We start from the raw sequence: 16,299 nt of genomic DNA on the forward strand, positions 1-16,299 counted from the left end.
AGTTCTGAAAGAGTAGTACCTGTTCCTCACAAAGCACCAGTGAGATCCTGAACAAGAGATTAAAACATTTGCAAAAGGGATCCAGCACATTTAGCTATAGAAGTAACATTTGCAATGGAAATAGAGCTACAATCCTACGAGTTTTGAAATTACAAGGAACCTAAAAAGAGAGACTGCAAAATACGCTTAGCTTGACACACACTTTCCTAGGTCTGTCTTACAGATTCAAGTCTCCAACTTTTATGTGAGAGATGTAAGCCAAATATTAGTTCTTCCAAGATGAGATACGTTTAATCTGGCAGAACTGGTTCAAGCTGGAAACAGACAAATTTAAAATGATTAAAGGTTTATCCTTTTCCATCAATTAGCAAGATATGAAAAGCAAAAACAAAGCAAAAAAAAAATCATAAAGCACTCTGTGAGCATAAATTTAACATTGTTCATACAGTAACTGAAGACATTAAACCCATAATCCTGTAATACAATTTTTTAAATCATTTTTCCTACCAGAACCACACTGTAGTTTGTCATCGCAGGGAATTCTTGGGAGACAGAGCAACTAAAACCTTCTTGGTACATAACCATCTGTACATCAGGAGGGTAAACACATTGGGCACAAGACATTGCGAAGATGTATTTATTATAAAATCATGTATTAGGCATTTAGAGTAAAATCTCTTAATATCTTGTCTCACACCAAAGGACTTTGTATGGGAATATAAGAGAGAGAAGTCCCCTGCACACAGATGCATTTCTAGCCATGAACGGCATACAAGAGAAATTGCTCAACAAACTAAGAAAAATGCCACCTGTTCAACTTGTTTAAATCTGTAATAGGTAAAATAGAAGCACAGCCTCCTAATGCATCTTTCATTTTTCTGTTCATTTAATATTTGTCAACACTTGAAAACTATGGTAGTGGACAATCCAAAATAGCACCTTAGAATAGTATTTTAATTCTGTGGAAGAAACTTTTCCTTTAAACAGGAATACTACCTACCGCTTCATCTCGGGGTCCACTGAAAAATCTGCTTTCGTTTTCAGGAGGTTTGTCATTCAGCTATATATTAAGAGAATAATCAATGTAAATTACTTCTTTTGTAAATAAAGAATAATCAGGTTACTATAGTTACCTTGTCTGAAACATTCAATAAATACTGCATCTCTGTGAGTCTAATAATTGGTAGTAACCTTTGCTCAGTCATCTCTAGAAAACTTTTTTAAAATTTAAATTATTTTTAAACTTCCTCTTTTTGTAATCTTTGGGTTTTCATTTCATTTTGTATATTAGTGGGAAAAATATCTCTTAAGTAAAAATACAAAATATGTTAATAAATGTTATTTTAGAAAAGTGAAAAATACACAACTACATACTGGGATTATTACAACAATAAATTACAAAACCTGCAACTGGCCTCACTTTTCAGATTTTTATATTGCATGGTTGAAAACTTGCATCTATGGAAAGTAAGGCTGTCTGTCCTTTTATAATCAAAAGTATACTTCTTTCTGCTCACCATATACCATTTTTATAGTCAGTTAGTCAAATAATTCAGTGCAGCTGTTCAGACACTTACCTACTTCATTTTGATTCTTCAGTCATTCTGGATGTTTAGTATCATTAAAACTATTAATAGGAGGACAAAACATGCTAAGACTGGACTTCTATATTTCTATTTCAAGCTTTTTTCCAGGCTGTAGCATAATATGTAACTACATTCTGAAAAATAATCTGCAGAGAACTGCAAAAGCAGAATATTAGGCTATTTGTTTACAGAAAAAAATTGGGCTTCATCCTACATCTTTTACAACTAAGTCTGCATATTCAGCGCAGATATAAGTATTTGAGAAATAGATATGCTGAAGTCCATGAAATTTTAGATGCTTAAGAACTGCACGGGTAATTCAATTTTTGTTTGCATTGCGACACAAAGAATGTATATATAGCCTTGATCTCTGAAAACATGTTTATATTTTAGTCTAGTCTAAAAATACCTAAGTGGTAAGAATGAAGTATATATTCGGTCACATTAAAATGAAAACAGTCATTAGACTTTGCTAATGGTTGCATGTAAAAGGAAAATTACTCTTCGGAACCTAAACTGCCAAGTTATTTTTAAATCTGTATCTGGAATTCTCTTTTAAAAATATTCACATATTCAGTACACTTGGATGTAATTCATAAAATGTAACTGCACTTTTGTTTTATCTTTGCTTTGCTTTGCAAAGCAACCAGCATTCAAAAAAAAGAAATTATCTCACTTATTACTTAAAGGCATTCAGGTCAGAGATGGAGCACAATACAACTAAATAAACATTTCAGCATTTAAAACAATAAGGCTAGATTTTGTAAGTAAGCGCCCAGCTTTTGACTTCAGCATCTCTCTGAAAAAAAAACATTGAAAACCCTTCCAGACCCAGAAACTTCCACTGCTTTTACATGGAACTGCTGATGACTTTGAAAACTGCCAGTTGCATGACTGCATAGACTCAGAAGTAAATAAAACAACATTATTACTGGGATAAGATGAACTCAAGCAACACATTTCCATCCTTGAATTTAGTTGGAGCTTTTTGATTTGTTACACTACTTTGATTTCATGTCCCTTGGAGAACTGGCAAGTTATGCTTCTGCTGCAGCTCTCCATTATTCTGAATGCACAAACACAAATTCCAGGGTTCTCCACCAGCTCTTATAAAGAGAAATCTTAGGCTGTTAATATTCTAACTCATGGTATTCAAACTGTGATCCATGAAGACTCAGTTGACTGACAGTGCAGATCAAACTTCTCCTTGGCTTGACTAAGGAAAGCTGAGTATACATTAATGGCACATTAGCAAACTTTTAAGAATTTGAGGAATGTCATGTGGATATTACCTAATGGTGACCAAGGTAAAAGGAGACAATTTTTACAATAGGATATGGTATACACTTTTAAAATATCTGAAAACCAGCACTATAAACACTGCTAAGAACACAACTACAGTAAAGCAAAATAACAGTGCTGAGTGACCAAGTTAGGATCTCAGTTGTCTTTCTGTCTCTGTCTCTAACAATTGCCTAAAAATATGACAAGTTTTGGACAAGAACTCCAGTACTGAGGACAAAGTATTCAAAAGTGAAGAGGACTTAGACATCAAAAAACTCAAAGTAATGAAATTACTTTAGGAAGCTTTGTACAGATCTTAATGAGAAAAGGAGACCATAATATAGAAAAGAATGATTACAATTCTTGTCTCCATGTCAGCAGTACTGCAGCCACACAGCAATTCTTATTTTATGGAATAGATTTTGAGGGCTTTGGCACAGCAAGCACCTTCAGGTCTATGTGAACAGGTGATCTGTAAATTTGTAAATACCCATGCTAGTTGGTTAGGGGTTTTTTTGGTCATAACATTACTGTCTCCAACTTTTTCAGTAAATTTGTACTAAACACCTTTCAGAAAACTTTCTACGAAAAAGAGATTGAAATGCATTCAATATATGCTTAAAAATAAAAAACCTCCTTAGTCAACTGATAAGCATTAAAAAAAAAACGCTTGGCTGCCTTACCGTTAAGCAACTTAACTCCAGAGAGTTTCATCATCATCTCGTATTTCCCTTTCTTTTATGTTTTGGCCAGTAAAGCATGTAACTGCAAATAGTATTTGCAAAAGAAGTTTTTCCTACAATAATAGGAGTCAGAAGATCAAAGTGAGACTGAAAAGTAGTACTACTGTTGTTAGTTATACCCTTAAAGTATGCTACAAAGGCTGTCATACATAGAACTTATTCTACTGTTGCAGTTTACCATTGGTGGGCACAAGAAGCCCAACCCTCTATTACACTTTTTTACAGACACTAAAAATAAAAATTATAACCTTATCCAAAGATTCTATCAAATAAAGATAGCTGAATTTCCAGATAAGACATGTTCATATGACTGAATAATCCTGAAAAATTCATAAAATGGTACTTATTTTTTTGGAGAACATCATGCAGCTATAGGTGATTACTGCATTGGGTGTAAAATTTTGTAGTTGAAATCCTAAGGGTATCAACAATTTGCCTGTTATACATACACTATTTCTTATCAAAAGCTTATTCTTTAGTGCTTCTCTATAATGACAGGTGACAGTTTTTCTACTGGTCAGGTTTTAATACTATGAGCTCCAGCTCTAGCATCCCCTGGTACTCTAACCTAGAAAAGTATATTTCACCAAAAGCTCTGCTTTCACAGCAAAATTAATGGTTTCAATGTATCTGAATGTAATCCACAATACAAACTGTAAGTGAAAACAGATATAAGGTAATAATTTTTTTTTCCCTCTCAGATACAGCTTGATGTAAGCCTTTTTAATATTTGGAAAATTTTGCTGACTAACCAATAACTGTACATTTAGGTATTTTCATATGTTTTAGCCTTTTATTTTTGTAAATACAACTTAGACAGTTGAATTGTTGGTTAGAATGAACAGCAAAGATGGACTCAGATGCTGTGTCTAACAACATCACCAGCAAAACTTCCACAAACTTTTACTGAAAATTTGAGGGTTCAGATTAGCAATAGGTTTACCTATTTCCAATAAATTTTCATATCCAAGTTCTAAAGAAAAGCACTGTTAAGCCAAATTCTCTAAACATTCTGTTCTAAGAAATGTATATTCAGTAATACATTTTAAAATCTTCAGCTCTTGGATTCAAAGGTGTACAATGTACTGAGTGCACTCTGAAAAGGAAACTAAAAATTACCGTTTTACTTATGAAAAACTTCACTTTTCATAGTATTAGCAAAAAATATCTTATTGAAATTGCATCCATGTTCTAATGGGCTTTATAATAAATATTTAATTATTCATAAGATTTCAGGGATATTTCCTAATTCAAGTAGATAAAAGAGCAAGTGTTAAAATATCAGTGTATCTTTTTCAAAGTATTAAAATAATTTATATACATTTCTATTTCAAAGTACAAACTGTTTTGCTGCTGTGAATAAACACGGAGATTTAGCATATAATATTTTTGTTGCAGTCAAAACTTCAGGATAAATAAAATTTTTGTTTAACAGCTGAAAGTGAAGACATCACTTCTTAGTTAGTCCACACCACTGTTACCCAATGATTCATCTTCTATATAACAAGACTATAACAGGAAATGCCACCAGGTCTTAATTTAGTTTTGTGGCTGAACACTATGACTGATCAACTAGTTCTCGTGCAGCAGGCATAGCAATAGAATTGTCCTAGAAAGCTGAATATCTGGTCTAAATAAATGTGCTTTTGGGACTAAGAAGCCATCTTTGCAGTGAAGGCTTGACTTTTTCACTGCAAGTATCCATACCAGTTCAATTCTTTCTACTCACATTTCATCCCATATCACAAAGTTCCCCTTCACCTTTCTTTATGGCATAACATCATGAGTATAACTGTAGTTAAATGAAGAAACTTGCTGGTTTGGACACATTGATATCATGCGCGTGTCTAGTCAAATCAGCGGCGATATGGTAACCCTATTTGACAACAGGAAAGGAGCACTAGTCTGATGTAGGAGAGAACTTCAATTTTGCTTTATTTTGTTTATTATATTAAGAAAAAGTCTAGGAATATGCACTGACAGCTGTTGCCTGTTCTTTAAAATTTGCTGTAATCAAGCACAATGAAGTTAATCCATATTATAAACCAAATGAACTTCTCAATCAGGGATGAGTTCAACTATAAAAAGTAATCTAACAAACATGTAAATAGTGGACTATATAAGCCATATAAGGCTTTACTTTATTACATCCCTGAAACAGTGGCTTTGACTCATTGCTTGCAGGTGCTGATTCAGACTGTGATGGCTCTGAATCTGCAATAAAAAAAGATTAAAGTTCTTAGGATAACTTCAACCATAAGAATATAAAGGTCAACTAAAGTTTTCAGTTTCTTTCTCACGTCAAAATGCATAAAAATTCCAGGACTTCTAATTTTTAACTAACAAGACAGACAAACTACCTACAAAGTTTGCAGTATGATGCAAATATATAATCCAACACAAATGGGTTATAGATTTACATATGGAACAGGGTAATATCTCCTGTCTGACGTGTCTTGGACTTGTCCTGCGCAAGAGATAATGGAGAAAGCTCCATCTCAAAAGGGAGCTGCAAGGTGCTCATGCTGCCGATTGCTTTGGATGAGCATGCAAGAGTACCCAAGTCGGAAGAAAATACAAGCACTACCTTCAGTGCATACCTGAAAGAATGAAAAGGACAAGGTCAAAACTGAATCAAGGTACATGTCTGGATGAAACCATACTGTAAGGAGCATTAAAAAAAAAAATCTCCTTTTACGTTGAGATACAGAATTAATCTCAATCGGAATAGCTATGGAGGAGCAATACAAGCAAAGCAGGTGTCATATTATCTAAGAATTTGTGAAAGAAAAGCATCTCAAAAATAAGATGTATCTTTTATATATATCTCAAACTATGCAGCATACTGACTTTCCAGCAGCCTTTAGAGTATACCCATCATTTTGTTCTCTATGCTTAAGTGGTATAACCAAACCAATATTATGATTACTCTGAAAAATCCTCAGCTTTCTTTATATCCCAAATGTCCCATTAGAGGCACACTTCACATTAAAGAAATCAACTATCACCAAATGAATGAATTTGAGGTTTCGAAAATCTCAAATCCTTTCATTTTCCTCACAGTTATGGAAAAGAAAAATGTCAGCGCACAAGAAAGTTAAATAGAATCTGACAAAAGAAGATTTAAGGTTTTCTTTCATGCTAAGGAAGAGCACTTTTAGGCTCCACAGTTGAACTGTTAGGTCATTACGCCTCCCAAGGCAGCATCCTCTGCATATTCGGCGTTTGGATACTTAAGTTGACTTTAAAGAGTGGCTTCTCAGATTATGCATCGTCTTTCAGGTCCAGACCGAGATCTGGCTTCATCCCATAGTTTTATAGCAGTTTTTCTTCTGAACAATTACACACAACTTCTAGTTTTCTGTTTGCCTGTTTTCTTCTGATACTCACCTGGAGGAAGAGGTTCTGCACACACACACACAAAAAAAATTACTGTAGATGTATTAATGGAAGACACAAAGATGAATTCAGGAAGTGCTAAAGTGTCACAGAAACTAAATTAAGTGCCCTCTAAGACTTTCACACATTGATATATCAAGGTCAAGGGAATCATGGCAGTCCCCAGTGTATACACAAGCATTCACTGATACAAATAAAAAAAAAAAAAAAATTCTGGAGCTCGCAATGTGTATGTTCAATAGCATTTTAAAAGGTTGCTATAAAAACTGATATACCCACCATGGTTACCAAGCCACTGTAAAAAGCCTAAGCAAAAGGTCTTTCACAGAAGTAAGGGGAATTTTCCGCCCTTTAATCTTCATATCTAAGTGTTTTCAAGTGATGTCTTTCATGGCTATTACCATTGTGCGTGACAAAGTAAGGTTTGAAATTGTAGGTAAACATTGGATAACTTGTTTTGTCTCTGTTGCAACACCACTATCTTCAACAATGCGCATATATTTATTTTGACAAATTTTTATGAACAGTAATCTATTTCTTAAACACAAGTATCAATGACATTTGTCACAGAAGTTTTCAGAAAAATATTAGGGGCCAAAGACTATTCACAACAAATAGGCAACAAATATTTTATGTTCTGCTTCAATTTAGTCAGGAGGACAGCTATGTCTCTGCAGCGTTTTACAAAAACACATCACACAGAAGCCCTTGGATCTGACCAGAGCAATTGTAAAGATGAAAAAATCCATGAAAGCCCCTGCCTTTGCTGACTACAAACAGGACCAGTCTTTTCTTTAGCTGGTCATAGGGTATTGTAAGCTAAGCATAGTAATTCAGTAAGTCTCGCCATATTCAAAGAGAGCCACATAAATTATTCAGGCTACCCTCTGCTGTTACCTTGACATCCCAACTCACTTTAAAAGAAACAGCTTTCAATAATTTTACCTTTGGACTGCTCATTATTTTCTGATGTTTCTTGAATCTTTTTTTCCCGTCCAGTACACTGCTGAAATCAGTCAGTCCCATAACCATTCTAATTAATTCGCTGAAGTTTACTGCTTCGCTTTTTCTCTGAGCAGGCCTTTAAATCCAAATACATTAAGGAAAACAATAGCATAAGTAAACAGAAATGGGGATTAGGTGGGAAAATTTTATTTTGCATGGAAAGGTCAACAGCCTTATAACATAATTTATTTCTAAGCAAATAAACATATATTCTACATGTAATCATCTAAGAAAAAACCAAAAACAAAACAAAACAAAAAAAACCAAAGCACACAATTATGCCTGATGCAGTAATGTGTAATTTTACATGAGAAGAGCCATCCATTTTATTGGAACTTTACATGTATAATACTTACACAGTTCTGGTCTTAGAGACGAAAAAGTGAAGAAGGGAAATCACACAAAGAATGTGTAAGTAAAAAAGGCTGACAATAGTCATTCTGTGCTGCACAAAGGTGAAATTTTGTCACAGATTTGCTCTTGAGTTCATTAGACAGTTTAATCACTTATTTTGCATCATTAACATATTTCTAAAACATACTGGGATTACTGATGACTCTGTAATCAATTTTTAAGACAAAGTACGGAGAAATAATTCAGTTGTGCACACAACTGATGATGTGATAACATCACAGGTGATATAATAATTTGCTTAAAAGACTATTATCTTGCAGGTGTTCATTACAGTATTTTTGCCATGCCTGACCTTATGTAGGCTACAGTTTATGTGTTTTCTTAAAATGGTAGTCCTACTTGTGTCTCTAACCTATGCTTACAGAACTAACAATGTATATTATCGTTTGTATCTGTTCAGTGGTATTGAGAAAAAAAAACAGACAATTTAGAATACAATAAGAGTGTGCTACATGAAGACATGCAACTGTATGCTTATTGTTCCTAAAGCAAAGTTATATTGAATAGCTTTCCTATAGGAGTTAAAGTGCTATTATTTTAGTTGTTTGTAAAACTATTTTAGTATCACACATGATAGCAAGTTTAGTAGCAGTAAGGATGCTCAAAGTCCATACACATATCCACTATCCTCTGCAATTTCACAAGGAGTAATATTACTTGCATGCACAAACAGTTGCAGGCTTAGGAGTTTAATGAATTTCATAAGTGTACTACTTACATAGGTGGGAAGGAAAGCTTATTTTTCCCCACTAAATTCCTTGTTTGTAGAAACATTCGGCATTCTGCTTGGATATTTTGGGTTTATAGCTGGGAGCATTACCTATGTTAGAGAAATCTTAACTTAATAAAAGGCGTTATGATAAAATAACCAAGAAGATTATACGATAATATAACCTTCAAAAGTGAAGTAAAGGCCCTAAACGTCTTCAAATTTTACTGTCTTATCTATATTATTTCCGTAAGTAAGAGTAGAGGAATGTAAAGGAATAGCAAAAGATAAAGCAGCACCTTAGTTATTCTAGATGAGATCAACTCTTTGTTCAGTATGTCAATAATGCAAACTGTGCTCTCCACAAGCTTTTCCCTCACAGTTCACTTCTACCCAAAGTTAAGCTTCAAATTCAAAATTTCCCATTGCAATCTCTCATCTTGGCTCATTGTATGCAGTGTATGAAAACATCCCAGTCTTATTAAAGTCAGTGGGACCAGAAATTCATTTCCAGTTTAATTACTACTTTTTTTTTTTAATATAAAAAGCATAAAACATCCCATATAATAAGAAAACAGTTGTAGTACATTAATTAGAGGTTTGAAATTTGAACAAATACAGATATATCGGGAGAAGCCTACAACAGAAAAATGTGTATTACTTTTATAATCTTTCACTAATGACAGGTAAAGAAACTCCATGTTGACTGAAAGACAGAAAGATAAGATGACACCTAGAAAGCCAGTGGAATGACGTCACAAACGCTAGGACTGAAAGTTGGAAAACCAAAAAGTAATGGAGAAACATTAGCAACAGATATCAAAGCTGTTTATTATAACTTCAATCAAAATCAACAGCTGCTGAAGGGTCAACTTACTTCCCTCTCAAATAAAAGCATTAAATTAAATATCCCCAACAACTCCCAGATATTTTTCACTAATAGCTGCTAAGAAATTCTGACATACCATGGAAGTTTCAGATCCAGGACACAATCACCTACAGTTTCAACTGACAAAAACAATTCAATTAGACAAGTAGAAATCATCAAACTCAGGTAACTTTTGTCACATGTTGAAGGCATGATGGCACACAGGGCAACACAGAAAAAAAACTTGATTTGATAGGCAGGGTATACAAATAGTAGATGGAAAGAGATGAGACTCTCCTCTTGGCATTGAAGAGAAGCATTAGAAAAGGAAGTCTAGTAATTAAAGAGTTAATTAAAGGGCTGGGGGGGAGCTTAGAGAGATTTTGTCTAGAGATAGATGTAGGCCCAAGTCAAAAAAAAAAAGGGGAAAGGAAAGAAAAGACTTAAAGGCTGCTAGCAAGTCTCGCGCACTGTTTTGAAGGTTGTCTTTCTTTTCTTGGTATTAAATGAGACAGGCTAGCATAACTGGGTCTTGATCAAACTCCACCCAAACAGAAATGGACCTCAGTCTCACTTTACCAGTCACCACATGGACTTGAATTACACTTACTGTTATCAAAGTTAAGTTTGACTCTTAGACCACTGAAGATAATTGGATCTTAAGTAAGGGAGCAAGGGAAAGCACTTCTTCTCCGTCCTAGTTCGATCCTTTAAGAGGCTCCGTGGCAAGCTAAGTTTCTATTTTCAGTGCCTTAAATCTCTGACTTCACCTACAAGCATCAGGCAAATTATAGTTTAAGCATACATTGCTTGTTAGCCTGTTTCCAGAGATTAAGTAAACATTCCCAAGCCTATTCAGAAATCAGGTGTTCCCATTTACACAAGCCATCGTTCCGATTTTGCACTAGTTACTCATCTCAGAAAAGGCTAAGGACTTTTTTTCCTAAAATGTCCAAATCTGCCCCTCTGTTCAAGAAGGGAGGTACTGGTGTTCAAGTACATCAAATGCCTTTCCATATATACTCCAAAGACCTATGGTAAATGAGGCAACCAAGACAATGGAGGATATTAAAAAAACATAAGGCTTCAGCATCTAAAATGGGCAGGGGTGGGGAGGATGAAATAGGGAGGATGGGAGAGAGGTTTCCAGGACAAAACGCCAAGGTCATCACAGAAAGGTTTGTTCTGGGCATAGCTTATACTGTACTTATTTTGTCTTGGATACATCTTCCATTCAAAGACAGCTAGTGCAGTATCTTTAGGGGCTTTCTTCAGGGGCATTTTAAACTAAAATAAACTCCTTTTTTGGAACAGTCTTCTGTTCCTTCCTCCTTCTTCTTTCTTCCTCCCCCAAGATCAGGAAACAAGAATTCTCTTCACCAAGAGTGAATTGCACGGGAAATAAAGCATAAGAAGATAGAAACTAACTACTGACTTTCACTCACGCTGAAGTGTACGCAACATATAATGTGATTGGAAACTGCATCTCTAGTTCTTATGCTATACCTGCAGCACTTAAGAGAAACACAACTTTCTTCTTATTCTCTAACTGCAATACAGAAACTTGGGTGGACTACAGCTTCCCTTTTACAAGAACCCACAGACACAGCTAGAAGTGTCTTCACAAGCTCTACAAACAAAGGATCGTCACAGAGTGCCTCTCCATCATACCTTCTTTTTCTCTGTGTTTTCTTTGTCCTCAGCATCCTGCTGCTAAACACTTTACATACCAAAATCAAAAGGCCCTCTTCTTGTCTTGTAACTATTACTATGATGGACATCAGCCTTAAACTCTCTGTGAATCATGTATTCTGGTAGAGAGCAAAGAAAGCTCCTGCAGGCAAAGATGTAACACTTGTTTGTGCCAGGGATACACATATCTTGCACTTTAGTGCAAAAATATTCCGAAACTAACAGGTGAAAAGAGAACCCATGCGGGGTCTCAGCAGACTTGCCGTGGCTCATCAGTCACTGGCGGATTGGAGCAGTCAGGCACAGCATATGCTGCTGTAGAGGACCTCCTTGTCACAGGAATGTAGTGCTTCTGTCAGTCTTGAGAGAAAAAGACAAAAGCCACTACTTTGCTGACTTCTTATCTGGTTGCAAAAGCATTACCTTTGTTTTCAGGTTGCTGTTTTATCAGGAAGAAATGCTTGCTTTATTAAGTAAGGAGCATTTGTCTCCCTTGGTAAAACAGACAGTCAGAACCTTGCAGCATTGCGTTCCGCCTGTACCTTGTTTATCTTGCTCTAAATGCTTTGACATGTTTCTACAGGCCCGTTAATTCATATTTCTGGATTTGTCACCCTACTCTAAGCATGCGTGCAAGCCATCTGCTCAAGTTCCTCAAGCTTCCTTCTTCGATAAAGGAAAATAACAAAACCACAGATCACCTTGGTACAAGAACAGAGTATGTACAGCCCAGTAACAAACTGAATGCTATCACAAAAAACACTTTACAAACCTCTACCAAGTTTTCTGATTATGCTGTGACAACATCATTCTCACCAGACCACTACTTAAATAGCCCAAGCATAAATTGTAAAGACCTCACTCAAATGCAGCTAAACCATCATCATCTACTTAGATCAGATAGAGTGCAAAACTACACATTTTGCTGAAATGTACCTAAATACAATAGACTGCAAGGATGTCTTGACAAGGTGACCTCTTATGTCACATTTTCAATCACTTATTTTTTCCATAAGTTAATTTCAAAATTCCAGAGGATTCTTCTGTAGTATCTACAAGCACGTTCTACCACCACATTCAAGCAAAGCCAAAGAAAACAAAGGAAAAACAAACAAGCGAGACAGACGCTCACCAGGTCAGCCTCCTTGTTTTGCCAGCCTGACATAAGCTGAATTGGTCTCTTTGATCCACTTCCTGCGGCACCCAGACGCCACTTCATGGAGACCTTTTGCAAGGTCAGCGAGACACGGAATCTGGAATGTTGGAGGAAGTGGGCTCTTCAAGGTTACCGACTTCTCTGGTCGTTTCAGTGGCATTGGTATTACCATCCTGCGATAATGGAAAATAAAATATTTATGGTAAAAGTTAACTGCTAGCATCCCTTTTTCAGACAACTAACAAATCGAGCCCACTTGAAACTTGAGCAACGTGCTGCATTTCAGCTTGGAGACAGAAGACCAGGCTGGCTTATTCTGGGGGATATAGTACGCACAACTTCTAGAGGATTAGATACAACAAGAGAACACTTTGGTTTCAGTTTTGAAACAGCGTTCAAGTTTTCACATAAAGTGTTCTAATACAGGGGATTGTGCGTCTTCATGCAGAAAACTATTTCCAAGGACACCAAGAGCAGCAAGAGGCACAGAAGACAGCAGGAAACACTTTAGCCTTTGGTTTCCTTTCCTCCTCACCCATTAACAAAAGCAAAGACAGTACCTGTCCGTTTGGAGGTCTTTATTTGTAAAACAACCAAACCCAATCCCCAAACCGTCCATCTCACCGAATAAAAAAAAAAACAACCACCCAACATCCTACCTCTCAATACATTACTTTCTCAACTCCTAGTGAGCAAAAAGAAAATATAATAAATCCTCATTAACGGGAAAATGGAGTGGCAGACAAGTAAAAAAAAGACAGTCTAAGGAATTATACCATGAAAGGTGCACAGGACACTTACTGAAGTGACTCCAAGTGCAGCAAATGCCATTTCGTAGGTGTAAGGAAACTATCTTAAGGCAGGCAGCCTATTAAGGAGCTCTTCGGTACACACAATTGTTAGCTATGCTGAAACTCAGCTCCAAGAAATAATAACCCAAAGCACTTGCTCTGCCTGGTATCAGGATGTCGTGGTTTAACCCCAGCCAGCCACTAAGCACCAGCCAGCCACTCGCTCATTCCCCGCCAGTGGGATGGGGGAGAGAATTGGAAGGGTAAAAATGAGAAAACTCGTGGGTTGAGGTAAAGACAGTTTGATAAGTAAAGCAAAAGCCACGCACGCAAGCAAAGCAAAACAAGGAATTCATTTACCACTTCCCACCGGCAGGCAGGTGTTCAGCCATCTCCTGGGAAGCAGGGCTCCATCACGTGTCATGGTTACTTGGGAAGACAAACGCCATCACTCTCAACGTCCCCCCATTCCTTCTTCTTCCCCCAGCTTTATATGCTGAGCATGACATCCTATGGTATGGAATATCCCTTTGGTCAGCTGGGGTCAGCTGTCCCAGCTATGTCCCCTCCCACAACTTCTTGTGCATCCCCAGCCTCCTCGCTGGTGGGGTGGGGTGAGAAGCAGAAAAGGCCTTGGCTCTGTGTAAGCACTGATCAGCGGTAACTAGAACATCCCTGTGTTATCAACACTGTTTTCAGCACAAATCCAAAACATAGCCTCATACTAGCTAATGAAAATTAACTCTACCCCAGCCAAAACCAGCACACAGGGGCAAAGAAATATCAGACCATGCTTGCTGTCACTTCACTAATTGGTCTATCAGAAACTGTGCGACCTAATTATCCCAAATGCTCTCCTTCTTTGCACTTTGCTGGGTTGCCACTATCTTGGATCTCTACTGCATGCCGTGGCTTAAGATTAAAAAACAAAATTGAAATTTCCTCTAAAAGGGGTCAGCAACCCCCGTTGAACAGGCTGAGCTCTACTGGGTTTCACCTAGAGGGCAAAGTGTTTCAGAGTGCTTTTTTCCACCTGACACCTTCTAGAAGACCTCTACAGAAGGAGGAAATATCGTCATTCAGAGTGCAAGAGGACACCAGGTAAAATGACTTGGGGACAGCAAAGGTGCTTAGAGCTCAGCCAGTACTTGAGGAAACTCAATCAGGATCCGGCCAGCAAAGAAACCGTGATGATGGCAGTCTCCCAGCAACCCTAAGCAAAGGCCAGCGATTGGCTCCATGTTCTCTCACCAAGATCTTCCCAGCATCCATCCAAATGGCAAGCTCTTCATCTGGCACTGAGAAAAAGTGTCCTTCTCTCCAACTTGGCTTCAGCAACTGTCTGAAGCAGTAGAGATGGCCTGGCACCCAGACGTTGGCAGCTCGAGTCTGAGCTATGCTTGCTGACGGACACAAGGCCAGGGGGTAAACAAACGGGATGGGTGTGGCGCAAGGTGGCTGCACCTTACTGTGCCATTAACTTCCACCCACGGCAACGGGCCGTGGTGCCTGACAGAAGGCCTACTCAGCGGCAAGCCAGCACCTCTCCTCGCACGGGAGCACTGAGCAGCACCCGCAGAAAGCGACCGCGACCACCTGGGGTAGAGAAGCCAGAGAAAAGAACCAGCGAAGCGGATGCAGCGACCGACAGCTCCTTCGCTTGCCCGTCGAGCAGATGAAGGCGCATCACGGCGCTGCCGGAGCACGCGTGGGGTCCCGCGCTGCAGGAAAGGCTGCCGCGGTGGAGCGGATCCCGAGTGCCTGCAGCCAGCGCCCGCCGCGGAGCACGCCCCGAGCCCCCTTCTGACAGGAGACGAAGGCAAGCCTCGGGGTGGAGTAAGGCTCAAGCCGGAGGCAGAGCGGGACAGTCCGCCTAACGCCCCCTCCCTCCGCGGGAGCCTGCGCGCAGCGCGGTACTCGCCACTGGCCGCGCCGCCAGGTGAGGTCCAGGCGGCTTCCGCTCCTCACAGCCGGCGCCTGGCTCGGGGAGAGGCGGGAGCGGCACCGGGCCGCGCCCGCCCACCGCCCCCGCCCCCGCCCGAAGAGGGACGCCCGCCAGCTGCGAGCTGCCCGCGGCGCCGCCTCCCGCCCGCCCCAGCCGCGCCGCTCCCCACGCGCGGGCCGGGCCAGGGGCCAGGGCCGCTCTCCGGCCGCCGGCCGCGCCGCCGCAAGCGCCGCCCGTCCCCATGGCAACGAGGGCGGCCCGCGGCCGGTCGCGCACCGCCCCGCAGGGGCGGGGCCTCTAGCTGCCGGAGGCCGCGCGGAGCCACCCAAGGCCCGACCCGCTCCCCCGAGTCAGGCGGGCTGCCGCCATTTTTTTGTGACCCGGCTGGCAGGCAGAGGCGGGCGGTGGGTGTTGTTGCCCCGCGGGCGGGCAGGCGAGTCCCTCTCCCTTCCCTCGCCATCCGCGGCCTGAGCGGGAATACCTTTTCCTCTTTGCGCCCTGGACTGGACAAGTGACGCGTTTCCCACTGAAGAGCCTGGAGCGGACCTGGGGCCAGTGGGGGCTGGAGGCCCTGTCCTGAGGAGCCCTTTCCTGGGGAGCTGTCTTGAGGTCCTGGCCGTGTTTGTGTTGGCGGTGCAGATTAGAGGTAGGGTTTTGGGCCCAGTGGCCACGCTGCAGGCTGTCACGAAGATGGCCCTCCTTTTCCT

At 39.5% G+C, this 16,299-nt stretch overlaps 1 protein-coding gene across 1 annotated transcript; it reads right to left on the bottom strand.

Moving 5' to 3' along the window:
- Positions 1-2,598: 2,598 nt before the first annotated feature.
- Positions 2,599-13,016, bottom strand: C2H7orf57 (chromosome 2 C7orf57 homolog). The gene is given in 8 exon segments (XM_075140691.1): positions 2,599-2,690; positions 7,958-8,047; positions 8,050-8,093; positions 9,150-9,178; positions 9,180-9,251; positions 11,680-11,842; positions 11,964-12,060; positions 12,833-13,016. Coding segments are annotated over 8 exon segments (771 nt in total).
- Between the last annotated feature and the right edge of the window lie 3,283 nt (positions 13,017-16,299).

Source organism: Calonectris borealis, chromosome 2 (genome assembly GCF_964195595.1).
Source record: "Calonectris borealis chromosome 2, bCalBor7.hap1.2, whole genome shotgun sequence".
NCBI classification, from domain to species: domain Eukaryota; kingdom Metazoa; phylum Chordata; class Aves; order Procellariiformes; family Procellariidae; genus Calonectris; species Calonectris borealis.